Source organism: Aquarana catesbeiana, linkage group LG05 (assembly GCF_042186555.1).
Source record: "Aquarana catesbeiana isolate 2022-GZ linkage group LG05, ASM4218655v1, whole genome shotgun sequence".
Classification (NCBI taxonomy): domain Eukaryota; kingdom Metazoa; phylum Chordata; class Amphibia; order Anura; family Ranidae; genus Aquarana; species Aquarana catesbeiana.
In genome coordinates, this window is record NC_133328.1 from 583,580,920 (window position 1) to 583,602,963 (window position 22,044).

Consider the following 22,044-nt stretch of genomic DNA (forward strand, 5'->3'; position numbering starts at 1 on the left):
AATTATTTTAAATACCTGTGTACTGTGTTTTTTATTGACGCTTTTTTCCCTAGGTGAATGGGTAGGGGTACCATGTACCCCATACCTATTCACATAGGGTGGGGGGCCGGGATCTGGGGGCCCCCTTATTAAAGGGGGCTCCCAGATTCCGATAAGCCCCCCGCCCGCAGACCCCGACAACCAACGGCCAGGGTTGTCGGGAAGAGGCCCTTGTCCTCATCAACATGGGGACAAGGTGCTTTGGGGTGGGGGGGGGCCGCAGCGCGCCCCCCTCCCCCAAGGCACCAAACCCCCCCATGTTGAGGGCATGCGGCCTGGTACGGTTCAGGAGGGGGGGGGCGCTCGCTCGTCCCCACCCCCATTCCTGTCCGGCCGGGCTGCGTGCTCGGATAAGGGTCTGGTATGGATTGGGGGGGACCCCCCACGCCGTTTTTTCGGCGTAGGGGGTTCTCCTCAAGGTCCATACCAGACCCAAGGGCCTGGTATGCCCCTGGAGGGGGAACCCATGCCGGATTTTTATTTAAAATTTGGCGCGGAGTTCCCCTCAAGATCATTTGAGCACAAGTCGCATGCCGAAGTCGGATCATGCGAGACGGCGATCCGACTTCAATGATAGTCAATAGGCTGAAGTCGGATCAAAGTCGGATCAAAGTAGTACAGGGAGTACGCTCTGAAGTCGGAGCGACTTCAGTAGTGTCTATTAAGACGCTAGCGTTAACTCCCATTGAAACTATTTCTGGAGCGACTTGGGGCGACTTGAGGACGTACAAGTCGGATCCCAAGTCGCCCCAGTGTGAACCGAGCCGAAAAGTAATGGAGGGGAAATCTTCCAATGAGAACCCTAGTTCTGGTAACCTGGGGGTCCCCAAGGAATTCCCTTAATTTGCAGGGATTTCCACTCACTTCCTGTTTGGCTATGGGACAGGAAGTGAAGGGAAATCTCTGCAATGGGATATAGATGGCGGGAAAAAAAAATCTGACAGGGGTTATAACCCTACTTTGCGCTATCCAAAATGTAAAAAAAAATGTTTCGAGTAGTTCTACTTTTCTAGCACTGTATTTTAGATTTGCCTGAGTTCAGTTTTAGGAACTAAGCCTCAGATTGCACACAGAACAAGCTGCACATGTGAAGAGATTTTACAGTTTACTGGTTCAGCCAGAAAAGCCCTTTAAATATCTACCAGAGAACTGTGTATTGTACTTGCGTGTTCCGTATATACTGGTCTGAGCTCTCCACAATAACTCCATTTAATGAGGCAGTGCAAACCAAATAACAGCGTGCAAAGTGTAGTAAACCGTTAAGAGCCAATCAGATGTCACCATTTAATGGCTTGCAGCGGTCAAAGAACTGTATGATGTTTTGTTGTTGTATTAATTAAATTGCTCTTTTTACCATTTGAAAATGTCCTATTAACTGAACATTAACCATTTTCTATGTTGTTTCCTATGTTGTTGTTGTTGTATGTATGTATGCATTTTTATATAACTATGGAGATATATAGATATTGCTAAGAGTGTATTTTTGCTAACAAGCTCATTTTTACCTATAAAGACATTTTGGAGAAAGCAAATGTATTTGATGTTCATAGCAACCAGCCAAGACAGGTGTCAGTGTTTGTACCACCCTGTGCTACATGATGCGTCTTCTGGCGAAAGGGTGTTTTTGTTGCCTATAGCAACCAGATTTTGCTTCTCTTACCTACATTTGAAATAACATTTAGAAGCAGACTAGTTGCTATGGGTAACTACACCCTTTTCCTTTGACACATTCCCTACATGTGGCTTAGTTGGCATTATTTATCAAACTGTAGAAAGAACCTCTTCAGACAGTCGCTATGTCGGGTGTCATGTAGCAACTACTCAGATTTAGGTTTTAATTTTAAAGTGTTACTAAACCCACAACAGTAAAATAAATCTGTATATGCAGTAAAGCATGCTTGTTATATTCACTGTGGGACATAAAGGGTTAATCCTCCACATTGTGTAAAAAGCCTGTTTGATCCTGTCTTCTCTTAACCTTCCCTTCTTCCACTGTCCCCAATCCATCTCCTTATAGAACAGAGGCTAGGGGACAAGCTGCACATGCTCAGTTGGGGTGTTTTTCCTAGAGTTTTTTTTTTTTTTTTGGGAGAGTGCATGTGATCAGCAAAGGGCCAATCAGAACTGTCCAGACAGAGGGTCAGGGGTCCTGCAGCCTGATAGGACAATCAGGGCAGAATGAAAACTCCACCTACGAGCTTTAACTAATGCTCTGCTGGACACTGATAGAAGTCACAAGACTGCTCTAACTGCCAATGAGAAAATGTATTTATGTTAGTTTATAAGTAGTAAAGATATAGCATTTCCATGTTCTGTGTACTGTGGGAGACCAGATATAGTGGATGCAGAGTCCTGAGTTTAGTAACACTTTAAAATTGTATTACCCGTACTGGTTTAAACCTGATTACGTAATGAGAGATGAGACATATGGGCCTCATACACCATCCAGACAATGGCTGGATTTGCCCTGAGGCCCTGCCTTTTCCCTTCCATTCTACAAAACCAGGCTTGGACAGTAAGGCCCCCCATGTACACTGGGCATTTAGCCCTGGTGCATGAGGCTTCGGCCTTTTGTGTGTAGGCAGAAGGCACAGGTGTACTGTCCATCCCCACTGCCGGCAGCCTGTAACCCTCTATGAGAGGCCGAGAGCTGCTGTGGTTGGGTGGTGCACTGAGTCCTACAAACGTTTCGGTAGTATGCGCCCAGGGACTAATACCCAGAACACACCCTTATGTTCCGTGCATTCATCCCTGGGTGCATACCATCCTAAACGCTAGTACTGCTTGGTACCCCATTCAGCTGCAGTAGCTTTCAACTTCTCATAGTTTTAAAGGCTGCTGGAAGAATGGCTGGACGGTGCACCTGTGCCTTCTGCCCAGACTTCAATGCCGGAGCCTCGTGCAATGGGGCTAAATGTTCAGTGTGCATGAGGCATAATAAAAAAAAAACAATATATTAAACATCACAGCCACCAATCATTGTCAAGCCTTCAGGCTTCGAATCTGCCGGTGGAGGCAGTACAAACGCTTGGTCCATACTGTCTGAGAACGTTCTTCTCTTACGTTGGTAAATAAAGCCCATTTAGGATCTTATTGGCTGCCCTGGGCAACACAGAAGTTCTCGTTTCTAAAAGGTGAAACAAAGATAGCTAGAACTTTTTTTTTCTTAGCAACCAAACTCATTTTCCCAGTTCAGGTGAAGGAATGACAACTATAACTGGTTGCTGTGGACACCACTAGGTTTTTTTCTTCTCTTTACTTTAATGGTCATTAACAAAGGGCATCCTGTCATTTATCAAAATGTTTTTTGTAAGAACTGTCTGTATTGCTCCACAGCAATCCTTCAAATTCGAACATGTGCTATAAAATGCAGATGAAGGATCAAACTTTGAATACAGCTATTGTTGTGGGGCAGGAGGGACATTTGTTATTGAAGGTGACCTATACTTTTAAGACCAGCCAACACAACAAGGTTCCATCAAACTTTAAATGACAGCGGAAGCTGTGAAAGACTTACCTCTGGCATAGGGCTTTCTGTGGCATTTGTCATGTGGTCTCTGCAGATGGGGTGGATCAGAGTTAGGACACACAAGGACTGCCATTGCCCTTCTGAAGATTCTGGTTGTTAGGCCAGTGAACTGATTATCTAGGTTCATCAATAAGGTTTGAGTCATTGACCTAGAACAAGTATGCAAATCTGTAAAGTCAGGCATCTTCATTTGTATATCTGTTCCTAAGTAGGGGATACAAAGTATAGGGCAAACATGACAGCCAGGAAACTAGCATTTGAAGAATAGGAAGTAGCAATGGCGGCTTCCGTGTCTCACTTAGGACAGGTTACCTTTAGGGGCCCATTCACACCAGTGTGTGGCAAAGATTGCATGATATAACGCCCAGTTCACCATGCAATGCTGCAGAAAACCTCAACACACCAATAGAGCGCACTGCAAGGCACATGTTTTTTAGCACACAGCAAAGCATGTAAATTCCACACTTGTACGTTACAGTGTGAAATGTTAAAAATAAAAAAATTACAATTGTGCATATCTGGTAAAATATTTGTTGTGGTGTGTTGGCAGCCTATTCAAAATAAATGGGTTGTCTTAACACACGCATTAATACATAACACATTGGACCATTGTGAATGGGCTCCTAAGGCAGAGCTGCTAACTACTGAATGTCATTCACTAGTGTGCCTTTGGCAAAGACCAAATAACCAGTCAATATCATTCTTCTGCATTCCTTTGGTACAGACCATGTGACCAGTAGATGTCATTCTTCTGTGTCCTTTTGGCAGAGACCACCTGACCCGTAAATGTCATTCCCTGCGTCCCTTTGGTAAAGACCACATGACCAGTGAATGTCATTCTTCTGCGTCCCTTTGGTTAAGGCAAGGTTACTGGTGAATGTCATTCCCTTGCATCCTTTTGGCAAAGATCATGTTACCAGTGAATGTCACTCCTCTGCGTCACTTTAATAAAGGCAATGTGACCAGTGAATTCAATTTCCTTGCGTCCTTTTGGCAACCAGTGAATGTCATTTTTCTGTGTCCCTTTGGTAAAGACCACATGACCAGTAAATGCCATTCCTCTGTGTACCTTTGGTTAAGACCACATAACCAGTGAATGTCATTCCTCTGTGTCCCCTTTGGTTAAGACCACTTAACCAGTGAATGTCATTTTTCTGTGTCCCCTTTGGTTAAGACCACATAACCAGTGAATGTCATTCTTCTGTGTCCCTTTGGTAAAGACCACATGGCCATGGCCAGTGAATGTCATTCTTCTGTGTCCCTTTGGTTAAGACGACATGACCAGTGAATGTCATTCTGTGTTCCTTTGGTAAAGACCACATGGCCAGTGAATGTCATTCTTCTGTGCTCCTTTGGTTAGGACCACATAATCAGTGAATGTCATTCTTCTGTGTCCCTTTGGTAAAGACCACATGGCCATGGCCAGTGAATGTCACTCTTCTGTGTCCCTTTGGTTAAGACCACATGACCAGTGAATTGTCATTCTTCTTTGTCCCTTTGGTTAAGACTAGGTTACCAGTATATGTCATTCCCCTGTGTTCCTTTTGGCAGAGACCATGTGACCAGTGAATGGCATTCCACTATGTCCTTCTTGGCAGAGACCACGTGACCAGTGAATGGCATTCCACTATGTCCTTCTTGGCAGAGACCATGTGACCAGTGAATGGCATTCCACTATGTCCTTCTTGGCAGAGACCATGTGACCAGTGAATGGCATTCCACTATGTCCTTCTTGGCAGAGACCATGTGACCAGTGAATGGCATTCCACTATGTCCTTGGCAGAGACCATGTGACCAGTGAATGACATTCCACTATGTCCTTCTTGGCAGAGACCATGTGACCAGTGAATGGCATTCCACTATGTCCTTCTTGGCAGAGAACATGTGACCAGTGAATGGCGTTCTCCTGCATCCTTTTGGCAGAGACCATGTGACCAGAAAATGGAGCAAAGCTAAGAATTTCACAACTGAAACTCCACCACAAATTTGATAGGACTTAAAAGTATAGGTCCATTAAAGGAATTTTGATAAATGAGGGCCTCTCCGAGAATACACCATAATGATTAACTGCCATGTTATGTCTTTGTCTCTTCTATCCTCATCTCTCCCTCTCTGCACTGTCTTCTCTGTCTGATCTACACAGGTGACATGGAGTATTGGATGGAGCACACCTCTTGGCACAGCAGTGAGGCATCCCCAATGTCTTTGGTGAGACATGCGGGGCCGTAACATCCAGTTTCCTTTACCATCCACACCTCCCTTTGTTTTTATTTATACCTATGCATGTTTTCTTTTCCTTTTTTTTATATATATACATATCTATCTATATATATATATATATATCCTTTTTTTTTATCCCACACTTGTAGGGGACAGTCAAAGGGGAAAAAGAAAAACTAGTGAGCAGGCAGTTTTGTCGGATTCTAACACCTTGTCTGAAAGACAAAAGAGAATGGTGTGCTTTGGAGCCCACTCATTGGAAGAGGATTTGGAATGGTCTGAGCCTCAGATTAAAGACTCTGGGGTAGACACGTGTAGTAGCACCACCCTTAATGAGGAGCATAGCCATAGCGACAAGGTACTGACGTTGTGGAAGCCTGCATTTTGATCTGCTCATTTGGTCTTCGTTTGCTCTCTGTCACTCATTGAATTTAAAACATTTTTTTAACGACCAGGCAGATGGGGTTTATTTGAAGACTGCAGGGTAGTCAGGGGCCACCGGCCAATGACAAGCCACCTCTTTGGCAGTTGGGACTTCTAACTGCTGTCTTTGAATGAGCTCCAGTCTGTTTTCTAGACACTGTAGTATTTCTTAAGGTGCAGAAAAGAAAAACAAAACTGAAAGAAAATATATATATATATATATATATATATAAAAAAGAAAAATTAGACAAAAACCCCATTTCATTCTTGTATTGCCACCCCTTGGCAGGGCAAGAATAATAATTGCCAGGCACCGAGAATTGTATTTTTGTTTGTGTAATGTAGACTGTGATATCTTATTTATTCACCGCATTTTATAACCACTGAGGTTGAACTGGCCGGGTCAACGGGTTCAAGAAATAAAGAACATGACAAACTACAAACAATCATTTTTAAAAACAAATTTGGGTCTGTTTTCACAGAAAAGTTGTTTTTCTTTTTTCCCTTTCACTTTCATGTTATGTCCGTCCTCATCTGTCGTCCATTGTTTTTGTGTTGTTTGTGTTGTAGTGTGCCATTCATTGTTCTGTTTATTTTGCATTTAGCTTGACAGCAGTCATGACACATGTCAATTTTTCTCATTGTGCTCTCTATTTGTTAAATCTGCATGGAGCATGAACATGTGCTAAGCTAGAGGAACAGCTTTGATTACACAAGTTATATTGTGCTAGGTTATAAATCATCAATTGCGCCCATTCTGAAGCTTACCCAAAAATTATTCTGCAGGTATGGGTAGACATCAATGAGAAGGATCACCTCCTGGCTTCTTCTATCTGTGGCAAGATTTCCCCCCAGAAGTTCCTGTCTCTTCCCCTTCCCATTTGGCCATAACAAAGGTGTCACCTCCTTATAGTAGGGGCCCTCGTATTTGTTTGGTATTCATCAGAAACATCCAAGGGTGGAATAGTGCCCTCAACATTTAAAGTGATTGTAAACAATCACCTTGTAAAACAACCCATTCAGTTTAAAATAAATACGAAAGTCAAAACATTTTTGTATAGATATAAAAAAAAAAAATATAAAAATACCCTTTTTTTTAAAAAAACAATTGCATTCCCTCTGTTCTCAGCTGCATACTGGGGGGGGGGGGGGGACTGACCACAGTGTGCTTTTTCTGCTTAGTATGGTCAGTTTTTATTAGGAAAGCAAGGGGACTAGCAGGAACACCAGGGATTTCACACAAGGGTAGCAATACAAAGAGAACAGGAGACTTTCCCATACAAGTACATGGCACAGCAGGCACATATCAGAAATATGAAGTGTTGGGGGTAACAAACACTTTAAATTTGTAATGTCCATGGTGTTAGCCAATTCATTTGGGAATACTTGCTGTCTCAGCCTTAGAGATATCAGAAGCAAACACTTGATTCAATGCACAAGCAACCTTGAAGCATCACTTCCTGGTGAAGTTGACAATATCTAGTTTTACTTACTTTAGTCAGAAAATAAAGTCCTGCTAGATCACTTTAGGCTGGCCCCTTTTGCAGGTATAGGTATGTAAAACATTGAAAATAAGTTGCCTATACTGTGTAAAATCCAGTAATACACTGTCTCACCCTGCTCTGCACATGCTCAGTTGCTGTACATTTTTGGCATTGTATCAAAAATCAGAGCTACTAGAGGCTGATCTGCTGATAGCGTAAAGATTTACTGCTGCTTAGGGGGCTCTGGGCTTCAGCAAAATGGCAGCCTTCAGCAAGAAAAAACAGGAACAATGCTGGAGGAAATTTACAGCACACACTAATTTTGGTAGCATAATTATTAATGTGGAATGTATGTTCCTTGCTAAAGAACATTTTCTTTTTATCAAGTTGCTATGGGTAAAGTTCCACTTTAATAGGTATGTGAAGGCAAGATTTTTTTATTTATAGTTTTCGATAGGAAGGTAGTAAAGTCTTGATCATGGTTATTTATTACTGTTTGTGTCCCACTGGCCAAATTTTCCTTTACTTGCAGACGCAACAGGAAATGAGAGGAAATATCTCCAAAAGTGAACAAATCATAGTTGCCGTCTTAATTTAAGAATATGCCTTCACATTTTGCTCTGGTGACAACTTTGTAATTTTGGATGTCCCATCACTTTCTGTCTCAGTATCAGTTGTCACCAGGACAAATAGAGCAGGTAAATCTCCCCAGCTTGGGCACCAATATAAAAACCTAAGAGTGGGTCTAACCCTTCTATATGCTATCCAAAATTTGCAAAAATAATGTTCGCCTTGACATACGCTTGACTTTCTGTCTCATAGCCACAGCAGGAAGTAAGGGAACATTTCCCAATGTGAGGGAAATCCCTTGTAGTCACCAAAGTCCCCAGTGGTAGGTTTTCCCTCTACTCCTGTTCAGGTGAAAACCTAAAATTGTGGATTTTCTTTTACTTTTGGTGATAATGGTCACCGGGACAAATGGAGAGGATAAATCTCACTAATGGGGTGTTCTAATCCCTTTCCACTCTATCCAAAACTGAAAAAAAAGTTTTGCCTTCAGTTAAACTTTAACTACAAGGTCTTCCTAGCTACACCATGGAATTTGCAATGTACTGCACTGGAAAAGACATTTCCATCTTCCATTTTAAATTACCAGAAAAAGGGTTCTAGGAAAAAAAATATATGAAGGGAGAGAGAAAAAAGAAAGCAACCTTTTAGGGTTAGAGTGGTTTAGATTAAAAGGAACATTTTAGACTGGTTTTGTAAATCTACCATAGAAAGTCTACACAGGGCCAGAACATTTTACTTAGTTTGGGATGCGATAGGGTAAGGTTAGAGCTTTAGTTATGTTATTACTGTCTGTGTCCCTGACAGGGAGACATTTCCTGCCAGGAAAGCAAGCGATGGCTAATCTCTCCAATGGGGACAAGGACAAAAACACATTTTAGTAGAATATCTGTCCAATGGGGACAGAGACAAATCACATTTTTAGTAGAATGGGGAAATGCTAGACCTTCTGACAGTGGTTTTTACTGCCGTCCATGCATTCCTGTCCCCATTGCACCTAATCCCCCATTTCTTGGATGGGGACAAGAAATAAAGGAACATCTCCACAATGGGGGTCACAGACAGAAATACAAATCTGAAGGTTTTGTAAGTTTTTGGCTTGTTTAAAGTACAACCCAGGCCAGGCTGTGGACATTCTATTATTCACATATTTTTAACGTACATATTAAAAAGTCCTTGCTGACTTCTGTAGCTACAGCTGTGGCCAAAAGTTTTGAGAATGACACAAATATTAATTTTCACAAAGTTCGCTGCCTCAGTTTTTATGATGACAATTTGCATATACTCCAGAATGTTATGAAGAGTGATCAGATGAATTGCAATTAAAAATTTCCACTGCATTTGTGAAGAAGGCTTCAGGGTGACCAAGAAAGTCCAGCAAGTGCCAGGACTGTCTCCTACAGTTGATTCAGCTGTAGGATCGGGGCACCACCAGTGCAGAGCTTGCTCAGGAATGGCAACAGGCAGGTGTGAGTGTATCTGCAAGCACAGCGAGGCAAAGACTTTTGGAGGATGCTCTGGTGTCAAGAAGGTTAACAAAGAAGCCACTTCTCTCCAGGAGAAACATCAGCGACTGACTGACATTCTGCAAAAGGTACAGGGATTGTACTGCTGAGGACTGGGGGGTAATGAATCCCCTTTCCGTTTGTTTGGGGCATCTGGAAAAAAACCTTGTCTGGAGAAGAAAAGGTGAGCGCTACCATCAGTCCTGTGTCATGCCAACAGTAAAGCATCCTGGGACCATTCATGTGTGCGGTTGTTTCTCAGCCAAGGGAGTGGGCTCACTCACAATTTTGCCTAAGAACACAGCCATGAATAAAGAATGGTACAAAAACATCCTCCTAGAGCAACTTCTCCCAACCAAGAACAGTTTGATGATGAACAATGCCTTTTCCAGCATGACGGAGCACCTTGCCATAAGGCAAAAGTGATAACTAAATGGCTTGGGGAACAAAACATCAAAATTTTGGGTGTATGGCCAGGAAACTCCCTAGACCTTAATCCCATTGAGAACTTGTGGTCAATCCTCAAGAGGTAGGAACAAAATAAAACCCACAAATTTTAACAAACTCCAAGCATGGATTATGCAAGAATGGGCTGCCATCAATCAGGATATGGCCCAGAAGTATGCCAGGGCGTCAGAGGTCTTGAAAAAAAAGGGTCAACACTGCAAATATTGACGCTTTGCGTAAGCTTAATGTAGGTGTCAATAAAAGTCTTTGCCGCTTATGAAATGCTTGTAATTATACTTTAGTATACCATAGTAACATCTGACAAAAAGGTCTAAAAACACTGAAGCAGCAGACTTTGTGAAAATGAATATTTGTGTCATTCTCAAAACTTTTGCAGACGGCTGTACAGGCACTGGAGCAATTCATTCTTAAAATATACAGCAGAAGCACTCTCACTTTCAGCAGCTCAGCTTATTCTACTCCTCAATCCACCAAGCAGTGAGTTGGTACCCTTTCAGGATTTTTATCTCTAACATATACAGTGCCTTGAAAAATTATCCATACCCCTTGAAATGTACCACATTTTGTCATGTAACAACCAAAAACATAAATGTATTTTATTGGGATTTTATGTGATAGACCAACACAAAGTGGTACATAATTGTGAGGTGGAAGGAAAATGATAAATGGTTTTCCAAATTTTTTTACAAACAAATATCTGAAAAGTGTGGCGTGTATTTGTATTCAGCCTCCTTTACTCTGATACCCCTAACTAAAATCTAGTGGAACCAACTGCCTTCAGAAGTCACCTAATTAGTAAATAGAGTCCACCTGTGTATAATTTAATCTCGATATAAATACAGCTGTTCTGTGAAGCCCTCAGAGGTTAGAGAACCTTAGTGAACAAACATCATGAAGGCCAAGGAACACACCAGAGAGATCAGGGATAAAGTTGTGGAGAAGTTTAAAGCATGGTTAGGTTATAAAAAAATAATCCAAATACTCACGGATCACTGTTCAATCCATCATCCGAAAATGGAAAGAGTATGGCACAACTGCAAACCTACCAAGACATGGCCGTCCACCTGAACTGACAGGCCGGGGCAAGGAGAGCATTCATCAGAGAAGAGGCCCATGGTAACTCTGGAGGTGCTGCAGAGATCCACAGCTCAGGTGGGAGATTCTGTCCACAGGACAACTATTAGTCGTGCACTCCACAAATCTGGCCTTTATGGAAGAGTGGCAAGAAGAAAGCCATTGTTGAAAGAAAGACATAATAAGTCCTGTTTGCGAGAAGCCATGTGGGGGACACAGCAAACAATCTGAAAGAAGGTGCACTGGTCAGATAAGACCAAAATTGAACTTTTTGGCCTAAAAGCAAAGTGCTGTGTGTGGCGGAAACCTAACACTGCACATCACCCTGAACACACATCCCCACTGTAAAACATGGTGGTGGCAGCATCATGTTGTGACAATGCTTTTCTTCAGCAGGGACAGGAAAGCTGGTCAGAGTTGATGGGAAGATGGATGGAGCCAAATACAGGGCAATATTAGAAGAAAACCTGTTCAAATCTGCAAAAGACTTGAGACTGGGGCGGAGGTTCACCTTTCAGCAGGACAACAGCCCTAAACATACAGAGCTACAATGGAATGGTTTAGATCAAAGCATATTCATGTGTTAGAATGGCCCAGTCAAAGTCCAGACATGAATCCAATTGAGAATCTGTGGCAAGACTTGAAAATTGCTGTTCACAGACGCTCTCCATCCAATGTGACAGAGCTTGAGCTTTTTTGCAAATAAGGATAGACAAAAATGTCACTCTCTAGATTTGCAAAGCTGGTAGAGACACCCTCAAAAGGACTTGCAGCTGTAATTGCAGTGCAAGGCGGTTCTACAAAGTATTGACAAAAGGGGGCTGAATACAAATACACGCCACACTTTTCAGGTATTTATTTGTAAAAAATGTTGAAAACCATTTATCATTTTCCTTCTACTTCACAATGATGTGCCACTTTGTGTTGGTCTATCACATAAAATCCCAATAAAATACATTTACGTTTTTGGTTGTAACATGACAAGATTTGGAAAATGTCAAGGGGTATGAATACTTTTTCAAGGCACTGTACATAGAGAGAGTGTACAGGAAGAGGGGAGATCAGAGTGCAAAGACCCGATTTGGGCAACTTCAGTTCTGGAATATGTAAAATGTTCCAGCGTATGTCTCCTCTCCCCCCGATCCATCCTACCTGTGACAGCAGGCAGGGCATGTTCTACCTGCACCCGCTGTCACAAGTTGAAAATAGCATGGCTGTGGGGGCAGGAAACTGTGAATTCATAAACTACAAGTACTGTAACCCATCGGGGCTGGCAGCTTGTACTTCTCGATAAACAACGAAGGTGCTGGTGAGTGCTCTCGTAGCTTATTCATCTTCCTGCTGTCAAGTAACTGCCGGGCAGATGGCTATTCCGAGAATCTGCAGGAGCCTGACATTGCACCTGTGATTTACTGATCACGAGTGCAATGCTTTGCAGGCTTTTTAGAACTATTATAATAAATTCATATTTTACTTGCAAAATGTGCATTTATTATATTTTGTTTCCAGGTGAACTTATTCTTTAGGTTATTCTATCAATAAGGGAAAGGGAGAACAAACAGTCTGAAGTGCAGGCACCTTGAGGCTCACATATATATGCAACAGCTTGCCAAATCTACCTACCATGGTAACATTCTGAGCCGTACTGACAAGCAAAACTCCAAGCAAAACACAAGCTTGCTGTGAAACCCCACCTCTACAGGCCCATCACTTTATGGGCAACCTTGCCAATAGGTATACATAGGAGTTAGGAAGTGGTGGCCGGGTATTAGCACTGGAGTGTGGAGAAGCTGTGCCTAGAAGTACAGCCTTAGATTTGGCAGTGATCTTTAGTGCGCTGCGCTTTGTGGTGAGCTGCATTCATATAATGGTCACTTCCATTGCAGTGCCAGCCAATTTAAATGAGTGGGCTGCTTTATCACAAGGTGTCTTAACGCCTAATAACATATTACATGGATATGACGCATAGGGGTGTGTTTATGGAAAAAAATTTGCATAGCAATTCTCCCAGTGAAAGTGCATGTACATTTGTTCGTTGCAAATGATGCAAACAAACTAATGTTATTTGACTGTTTTCTGTGCTAGACAAATGTTTGTCACCGAATTAAAATAGCAAATACCACATTTGGTCTTTAGATGGTGCAAATTATCATATGGAATTATGCGTACCGCCATCTAGTGGCTAAATGCACGTTTTTTCCATTTTTAATCACTTAAAAACATTTGTCCAAAACAGGAAATAGCCTAATAACACTTGCTTTTCATGCACCATTCACACAGAGCGAATGTATGTGCACCTTCACTGGGTGAGAATGTATACTCATCAATATCTTGATCCCCAGGACACTGTCACCACCATCCATGACCCACCCCATCACGTTATATGACCAAACTACAGGCAGTCCTGCCCAGATTACACCCACTTTCGGTGTGATCCCACCCAGATCATGCCCACCATGTGGACAGCCCCACTCTTAATTATGTAAAAAACACTTTGGCCACAATCCCATCCGTTAACAAACTTTTTTCTCCCCTCTTTCCCCATTCTGCGGATCCTATTATTTTAAATGAGATAAATAGCACTGATATATTGTGTGTAATCAGAGCTACGCATTTGCATATGCTTTTGTCAGGTTCTACAAATCATCTTTTGAGAGTCAATTAAATAAGAAAAGACTGTGATTTGTCTAAATCTTGATACACAGTTGGAGAACCCCCTGTTGTAGTGTAACATATACAAATTGTCCTGTTAGGATTTTCAGTATGCCTTCGGCACTGTATGGGGTAAACCATATTTTCAGGGATGTAAAAAACAGCACAGCAGTACATGAAAGAATACCACTTAACATCACTGACAATTTTTCATTACATTTGCAACAATTTTTATAATTGTGAACAGAGCTGGGTAGATTTAGGACTTCAGGGTTTTATTGGGGGGGCGGGATTTCTTAACAGGAAGTGAAGGTACATCTCTCCAATAGCGGCTCAGACCAAAACAAAGTAACGTTTGGTGGAGTGAGGAGGGGTTAGAACCCCTAACAATGTTTTTTATTGCTGTCTGTGACTTCTTGTCCTTGTGACTACCCCTGCCTTCTTCTATGGTCACCACGGGGTTTGGAAGTAAGGGAAAAATCTCCCTTGAGGAATTACAGACAGAAAAAAAAAGTTTGGCAGAAGTTGTGTCTCTTCCCCACTATATGGTGGTCTTTAAATGTTAAAGTTTATAAATAAAAATAAAGAAAACATATTACCATGAAGCTTTGTTAACCACTTCAATACTGGGCATTTTCACCCCCTTCCTGCCCAGGCCAATTTTCAGTTTTCAGCGCTGTAACATTTTGAATGACAATTGCGCAGTCATGTAACACTGTACCCATATGAATTTTTTTCCCCACAAATAGAGCTTTCTTTTGGTGGTATTTGATCACCTCTGCGATTTTTATTTTTTGCGCTATAAACAAATGAAGAGTGACAAGTTTGAAAAAAATACAATATTTTTTTACTTTTTGCTATAATAAATATCCCATTTTTAAAAAGAAAAAACAATTTTTTTTCTCACTTTAGGCCGACATGTATTCCTCTACATATTTTTAGTAAAAAATCGCAATAACCGTATATTGATTGGTTTGCACAAAAGTTATAGCGCCTAGAAAATAGGGGATAGATTTATGGCATTTTTATTGTTATTTTTTTTTTTACTAGTAATGGCGGTGATCTGCGATTTTTATCGTGACTTTGACATTGCAGCGGACATATCCAACACTTTTGACACTATTTTGGGACCATTCACATTTACACAGCGATCAGTGCTATAAAAATGCACTGATTACTGTATAAATGTCACTGGCAGGATAGAATTAACACTAGGGGTGATCAAGGGGTTAAATGTGTTACCTAGGGAGTGATTCTAACTGTGGGGGGAGTGGAATGACTTGCGGATGAGACCGATCGGTGTCCCTATATACAGGGAACAGACGATCAGTCTCCTCTCCCCTGACAGGATGTGGATCTGTGTGTTTACACACACAGAACCACGGTCCTGCTCTGTAACGAGCAAACGCCAGGCACGCACATCGGCTCCTTGGTGACGCAGCGGCGCGCGCACACCCCCAATTCCGCTGGGAGGCCGAGGATGTCATATGACGCCTGCCCAGGATGGGAGATCCCATCTGTGGACCTCATATGTCTATGGGTGGTTAGGGAAGTGGTTAACAGTCTTGCTGGGATAGATAAATAGAAGGAATAAAATCTTTCCTGGAGAAAATGCTGGTTCCTGGTTCCCTTCAGTACTGCTCAACCATGTGAATTTTTCTACTGCAGAGGAGGATCAAAGTTCATATTGGCTACATGTCTTCTTTAGCAAACATCACACAACCAGGATCATATAGACGTTTTCCAGCATTAAAGCGTCATTTAACCCAGAATATGAAATATGATCGTTACATGCTATATAACTTAATGTTCATACTCACAAAGCCACTAAAGCATTTGTTTTGAGTAGAGTTAAAAAAAACCTGGTTAATTCTGCCTTCAGCTGTCCCTCTCATCTTCTCTGTGCCCCTATTGCAGGCTGAGAATGTGCAGACCAGCTGGTGTCCTCTACTGAGCACGCTCAGTTCAAAGCTCTTAATTTCTTCCTTTTTCTCATCAGGGCAGCCCATGTGACTGTAGAGTCACACATGTGGGTGTATACATAGTGGTAAATGACACTCCCCTCCCTCCTCCTCCATGTACTCCTATTACAAAACACTATGGGGGGTGGGATATAGTATGCTGATTGAATACATTCACAATGAAACTCCCAAAAAAAGCTTACCCCCCCCCCAAGGATCTTTCCCTGCGGATGCCAAAGAACAGGGAAAGTTAATGTGACCACACAACAGAGCTGAAGGAATAAGGTACTTAGAAATACAGTCGCATGATATATATCAAGGAGCCTCGAATTCCGCCCCTTCAGCTGTTGTGGAACTACACATCCCATGAGGCATTGTAAAACTCTGACATTCACAGACATAACTAGGCATGCTGGGAATTGTAGTTCCTGAATAACTGGAGGGCCGTAGTTTGAAGACCCCTGATATATATGAGTTATGGCAATTAACACTTCTCTGTTTAGTATCACTTTAAAGGGAGCATGCAGCAGCATTTTCTCCAGGAAAAATAATAATTTTTCTAATTAAACCTCATGTATAGGACCACATTAACTTTCTTTCACCTGTTTTTAGTTTACACATGGTGGAAGCATATCCGTACTATACCTTCCAACCCGACCTACTTCATAACACAGCAAATACTTTCCTCTTGGACTTCTCTCCAACTTTTTGATTAAAATCACCTTACATTTCAGTCAATTCTTCACAAGCATTTTGTACTTGTGAGGAATGGGTCATGGTAGATGGTCTGTGACACAGAAGTCTCAAAAAGCTAATGACAACACTGAAGCAGAATGCTCTTCTAGGTGATAGGGTAGGGAAGAACTCCAGGTTGTGCAGATCTTTACATAGGGTGGGGTGAGATGCCCTCCTTATGAAGAGCTCTTGAGGTGTAAAGTTTGTCATCCGGCAGGCTTGTGTTGACTGCTCACGGAAATGCATTGATCCGATTGCCAAATAAACTCTCACACAATCATATAACACTCACAACTATATCTAGCTGTCTGCAGGGCAGTTCACTGTGCATTGTGAGCAGAAATGTGATTACTGCCAAATGTTAAATCTGAAAATCTCTGGATTGTGGAAACAGAGGTAAGTGTTAATTCAGTTCCTCAAGTGCAGGATGTGTAAAACCTGGAGTTCTTCATTAAAAAAAAAATACCCCCATCTGCAAAATTTTGCAAAAGCTATTTATGAAGCATGAGGTTCTCAATGCTTAGGGCTCATTTACACTTGCTTCGGCTTCAACAAGGCTTCGGACAGGCTTTGTTAAAGCTCTCTGAATGGCAGTCAAAGCTCCTGTCACTAAATAAAATGGTTACCTTGTGCCCTGTACACATGGTAGGACATTGATCGGACATTCCGACAACAAAATCCATGGATTTTTTCCGACGGATGTTGGCTCAAACTTGTCTAGCATACACACGGTCACACAAAGTTGTCGGAAAATCCAATCATTCTGGAGACGGTGACGTAAAACACGTACGTCGGGACTATAAACGGGGCAATAGCTTTCGTGGCACTTTGTGCGTCCGATTTGTGTACACACGATCGGAATTTCCGACTATGGATTTTGTTGTCGGAAAATTTTATAGCCTGCTCTCAAACTTTGTGTGTCGGAAATTCCTATGGAAAATGTGTGATGGAGCCTACACACGGTCGGGATTTCCGACAACAAGGTCCTATCACACATTTTCCATCGGAAAATCCTATTGTGTGTACAGGGCATTACAGTCCTGTTTACACCTGCTTTTGCTTTGCTTCAAAAATTATACCCCCTGTAGCTTTAGTGGTGCTTCAAAGCGTCTTCAAAGCCTCCATAGAAGTCTATGGCAAAGCTCACTTGAAGCCCCACCGAAGCTCCACCAAAGCCCCACTGAGACCTCATCGAAGAACCAAGCAAAAGCAGGTGTAAACAGGACTGTAAGCTAACCATTTTATTTAATGACAGGAGCTTTGACTGGCATTCAGAGAGCTTTAACAAAACGTGTCGTTTTGTTAAAAAAAGCCCTTAATCTGAAAATTAGATGACATTTGGAAGCCCCTGTATCCCATTAGATGTTAGCAATCTATGCAGATGACTCTTTAAAGTTGCAGCATACCTTTCCAAGGTAGAAACTAGGGTTATCTTTAGGTAATTTGATTAATTAAAAAGTTTTACTACAGTAAAATCTTTAAATCACATATGCACATTGAGGTTAATTTACTGGTATTTGGTGGTATTTGATCACCTGTGCGGTTTTTATTTTTTGCGCTATAAACAAAAAAAGAGCAACATTTTTGAAAAAAAAAAAACCTATATTTTTTACTTTTTGCTATAATAAATATCCCCAAAAATGTTTTTAAAAAACAAATTTCTTCATCAGTTTAGGCCAGTATGTATTCTTCTACATATTTTTGGTAAAAAAATTGCATTAAGCGTATATTGATTGGCTCGCGCAAAAGTTATAGCGTCTACAAAATGGGGGATAGATTTATGCCATTTTTTTTTTTTTACTAATATTGGTGGCAGTGATCTGTGATTTTTAGCGGGACTGCGACACTGCGGCGGACAGATCGGACACTTTTGATGCTTTTTTTGGGACCATTGACATTTATACAGTGATCAGAGCTTTAAAAAATGCACTGATTACTGTGTAAATGTCACTGGCAGGGAAGCTGTTAACACTAGGGGGAGATCAAGGGGTTAAATGTGTTCTCTTGTGAGTTTTTTCTAACTGTGGGGGGGTGGGACTGAGTGGGGGAGGAGACATATCGCTGTTCGTAATTACTACGAACAGCAGATCTGTCTCTTCTCTCCTGTCAGAATGAGGATTTGTGTGTTTGCATACACAAATCCCCGTTCTGGCTCTCGTGCCCACGATCATGCCCACCGGCCACACGCATCGGGTCCCCCTGCCATGGCTCTTAAAGGAGCCAACGTACGGGTACGTCGTTTCGTGAGAACAAACCACTTTGCCGATGTAAATGTACGTGAGCTGGTCGGCAAGTGGTTAAAGAAGGTCAACTGCAGGCCAGAAGAAGGTCAACTGTAGATCAGAAGTAGGTCAACGAGCAGTAGGTCTGAAGTAGGCCAACAGAAGGTCAACTGTAGATCAGAAGTAGGTCAACGAGCAGTAGGTCTGAAGTAGGCCAACAGAAGGTCAACTGTAGATCAGAAGTAGGTCAACGAGCAGTAGGTCTGAAGTAGGCCAACAGAAGGTCAACTGTAGATCAGAAGTAGGTCAACGAGCAGTAGGTCTGAAGTAGGCCAACAGAAGGTCAACTGTAGATCAGAAGTAGGTCAACGAGCAGTAGGTCTGAAGTAGGTCAACAGAAGGTCAACTGTAGATCAGAAGTAGGTCAACGAGCAGTAGGTCTGAAGTAGGCCAACAGAAGGTCAACTGTAGATCAGAAGTAGGTCAACGAGCAGTAGATCTGAAGTAGGTCAACAGAAGGTCAACTGTAGGTCTGAAGGAGGTCAAGTGCAGGTCACAATGAAGTAAACTGTAAGTCAGAAGAAGGTCAGTTGCAGGTCAAATGCAACTGCAAAGAATATCAGGTGGAACTCAGAAACATCTAAAACTGATATCAAACATGAGCTACAGGAGGGTGGAGGATCTAGAATGCTGACAACTGTTGCATCTAAATTTTATTTGGCAGCTATAAACAATTTGGCCACATATTAGACTATTTGGTCATGGATTAAAATAGAGAGGCCATTTTTTTAATAACACTGCACGATAAAATAGCTTGTCTGTTGTAAATCAGTTTTTACAAGTGAATGAGAAAAATACCCTTGCCGTATATTACTCACTTTTATATTCTTTAATTAACTGACTCTCATTATTGCTGGAATTAGGCTCAATTCACAAAGCTAACACACCAGGCTAAGGATCATGGCTTTTTTTTTAACAACATTTATTTTCTGAATTTTGTTTCAGACTCCAATTGATTTTGCTGAAAATAAAGATCCTTATCCTTGTGTAAAGCTTCATTAATATAGCCTATTTCTAATGCTCCTGTAGAAAAGAATTAGGCTTTCTATAAGCTTTTATGGAACATATTGTATGTCTAGTTCCCCACCAGCCTACAAGTACACCTGTATGTAAATGAGCTCTGTAACCCTTCAGAAAAAGAAAAAAGATAAATATCTATTAAGGCCCATTGAAGGGTTCCTTATATCACTCATCCATTGTAGGCAATTTTGGGAGCACAGGACCCTGCGGAGAACCTCCATAGCGCTTATCTTGTACACAAAGTAGGTGTTTGGAGTCACTTCTGGTTTCGCTTTTCTAGATAAGCAATGTGAGGAGGGCTATGGAATCTTTTAGTGTTATAGCAGAGTACCATAGTATCCCCTACCCTCCAGAAGTTGATGTCCACCTCCTAGATGCTGAACGTGTCAGCAGTTAATGAGAGGCATTGCAGTTTTCCTGGCTCCCCTATGCTCTCTGGAACCAAGGTGAGGTTAAGGATCCTTCACAAAGTCTTTACCTGTATTTGACTTGTTTTTTTTACCAAAGGTATTGTCCCTTTACAGTATATTAAACAAGTAAAAGTGGCTGGTAGAAAATGTAGACACTGGAGTTGGGTGCCTTTTTTATCATTGCAGAATAGGCTCCAGGGGTTGTAGTAGAGTTTTGAGTAACAGGCTCAACTTTTTTATCATTGCAGAATAGACTCCAGGGGTTGTAGTAGAGTTTTGAGTAACAGGCTCAACTGCTGTTCACTTTATTAGAATATAACAACAGGGACAAACTTTGCCACAACATAACCTCTTAACAGCAGCTATATATAAAAACGTCAAGACCTTGCCATCAGTGGCTTTGCTTTGCTTATTAGCAGTGGAACTTGGGAAGGTGGGTTGAGGTTTAAAATAAGCCTTCCAAGCTACCCTAAAGACATTATAGTTTTAAAAAAAGAAAGACAATACCTATTTTTCCGAACTGCCTCCTTTGCACCTTTTTGGTTTTTTCTGTACTACAGGTGTTCTTGAAGGCTACAAATCTCCTGTTACTGCTGTACTGTTGAAAACATGCTCTAACATATTTTTCTCGTGTTTCTCCCTACACAAATCAGCACCCTGTTACGTGGCAAGCGTCCAAAGATGGCGACCGATTAATTGGCCGCATCTTATTAAATAAGCGGTTAAAAGATGGCAGTGTGCCTCGAGATTCTGGAGCTATGCTTGGTCTAAAGGTAAGTGCTGAATTATGTGGATAGAGGAGGATCTTGGGGTCATGATTAGAATCTGTGTTGTCTGCATTTTAGATGTGGTACTTTTGATTTCTTTGAAAGACGCAGGATGCTGAAATTTGCAATAAATGTGGCAAACCAGAATTTTAAAACTGCACAGATGCAAAGTGTGTCAATAGAACCAGAAAGGAGGGGTTGTAAAGCAAGGTTTGCTCCATATTTTAGAGCTTCCACAATACCTAAGCAGCTATGATCTGCTTAGACAACTGTAAGTGCTTGCTTTCAGTCCCTGCTGGCAGTTTAATAACTGGCAATGCTCAAAAACTTTATCAAAAATGTTGTTCTACAGTGGGCAGATGATGAGCCATGTCCAGGTCTTTGTGACAGTGTAAGGGGTCCCAGCACTTGCTCAATCCGTATCTGGTTGTGTACCTAAGATCCTGTCTCCTCTCCCCCCATCTATTTTAAATACCCATTATACAGTGAGGGAAAAAATTATTTGATCCTCTGCTGATTTTGTACATTTTCCCACCGACCAATGATCAGTCTATAGTTTTAATGGTAGGTTTATTTTAACATTGAGAGACAGTATAACAACAAAAATATCCAGAAAAATGTATTTCAAAAAAGTTATACATTGATTTGCATTTTAGTGAAATAAGTATTTGACCCCTTCACAAAACATGATTTAGTAGTTAGTGGCAAAACCCTTATTGGCAATCACAGAGGTCAGACATTTCTTGTAGTTGGCCACCAGGTTTGCACACACATTTTGTCCCACTCCTCTTTGCAGATCCTCTCCAAGTCATTAAGGTTTCGAGGCTGACATTTGATAACTTGAACCTTCAGCTTCCTCCACATACTTTCTATGGGATTAAAGTCTGAAGACTGGCTAGGCCAGTCCG

General features: G+C 41.7%; 1 protein-coding gene across 49 annotated transcripts in view; it reads left to right on the plus strand.

Annotated features, from left to right (window-relative positions):
• Window positions 1-22,044, plus strand: part of RIMS2 (regulating synaptic membrane exocytosis 2) — a 911,223-nt gene that overhangs the window by 495,044 nt on the left and 394,135 nt on the right. For 37 of the 49 annotated variants that reach the window (XM_073632087.1, XM_073632103.1, XM_073632104.1 and 34 more), the window contains 2 exons: window positions 5,938-6,146; window positions 21,023-21,142. In XM_073632087.1, coding sequence (XP_073488188.1) covers window positions 5,938-6,146; window positions 21,023-21,142 — 329 coding nt within the window. Of the gene's footprint in view, window positions 1-5,711; window positions 5,777-5,937; window positions 6,147-21,022; window positions 21,143-22,044 lie in introns of all 49 variants that reach the window. The other 12 variants (XM_073632100.1, XM_073632110.1, XM_073632135.1 and 9 more) reach the window with 1 other exon arrangement.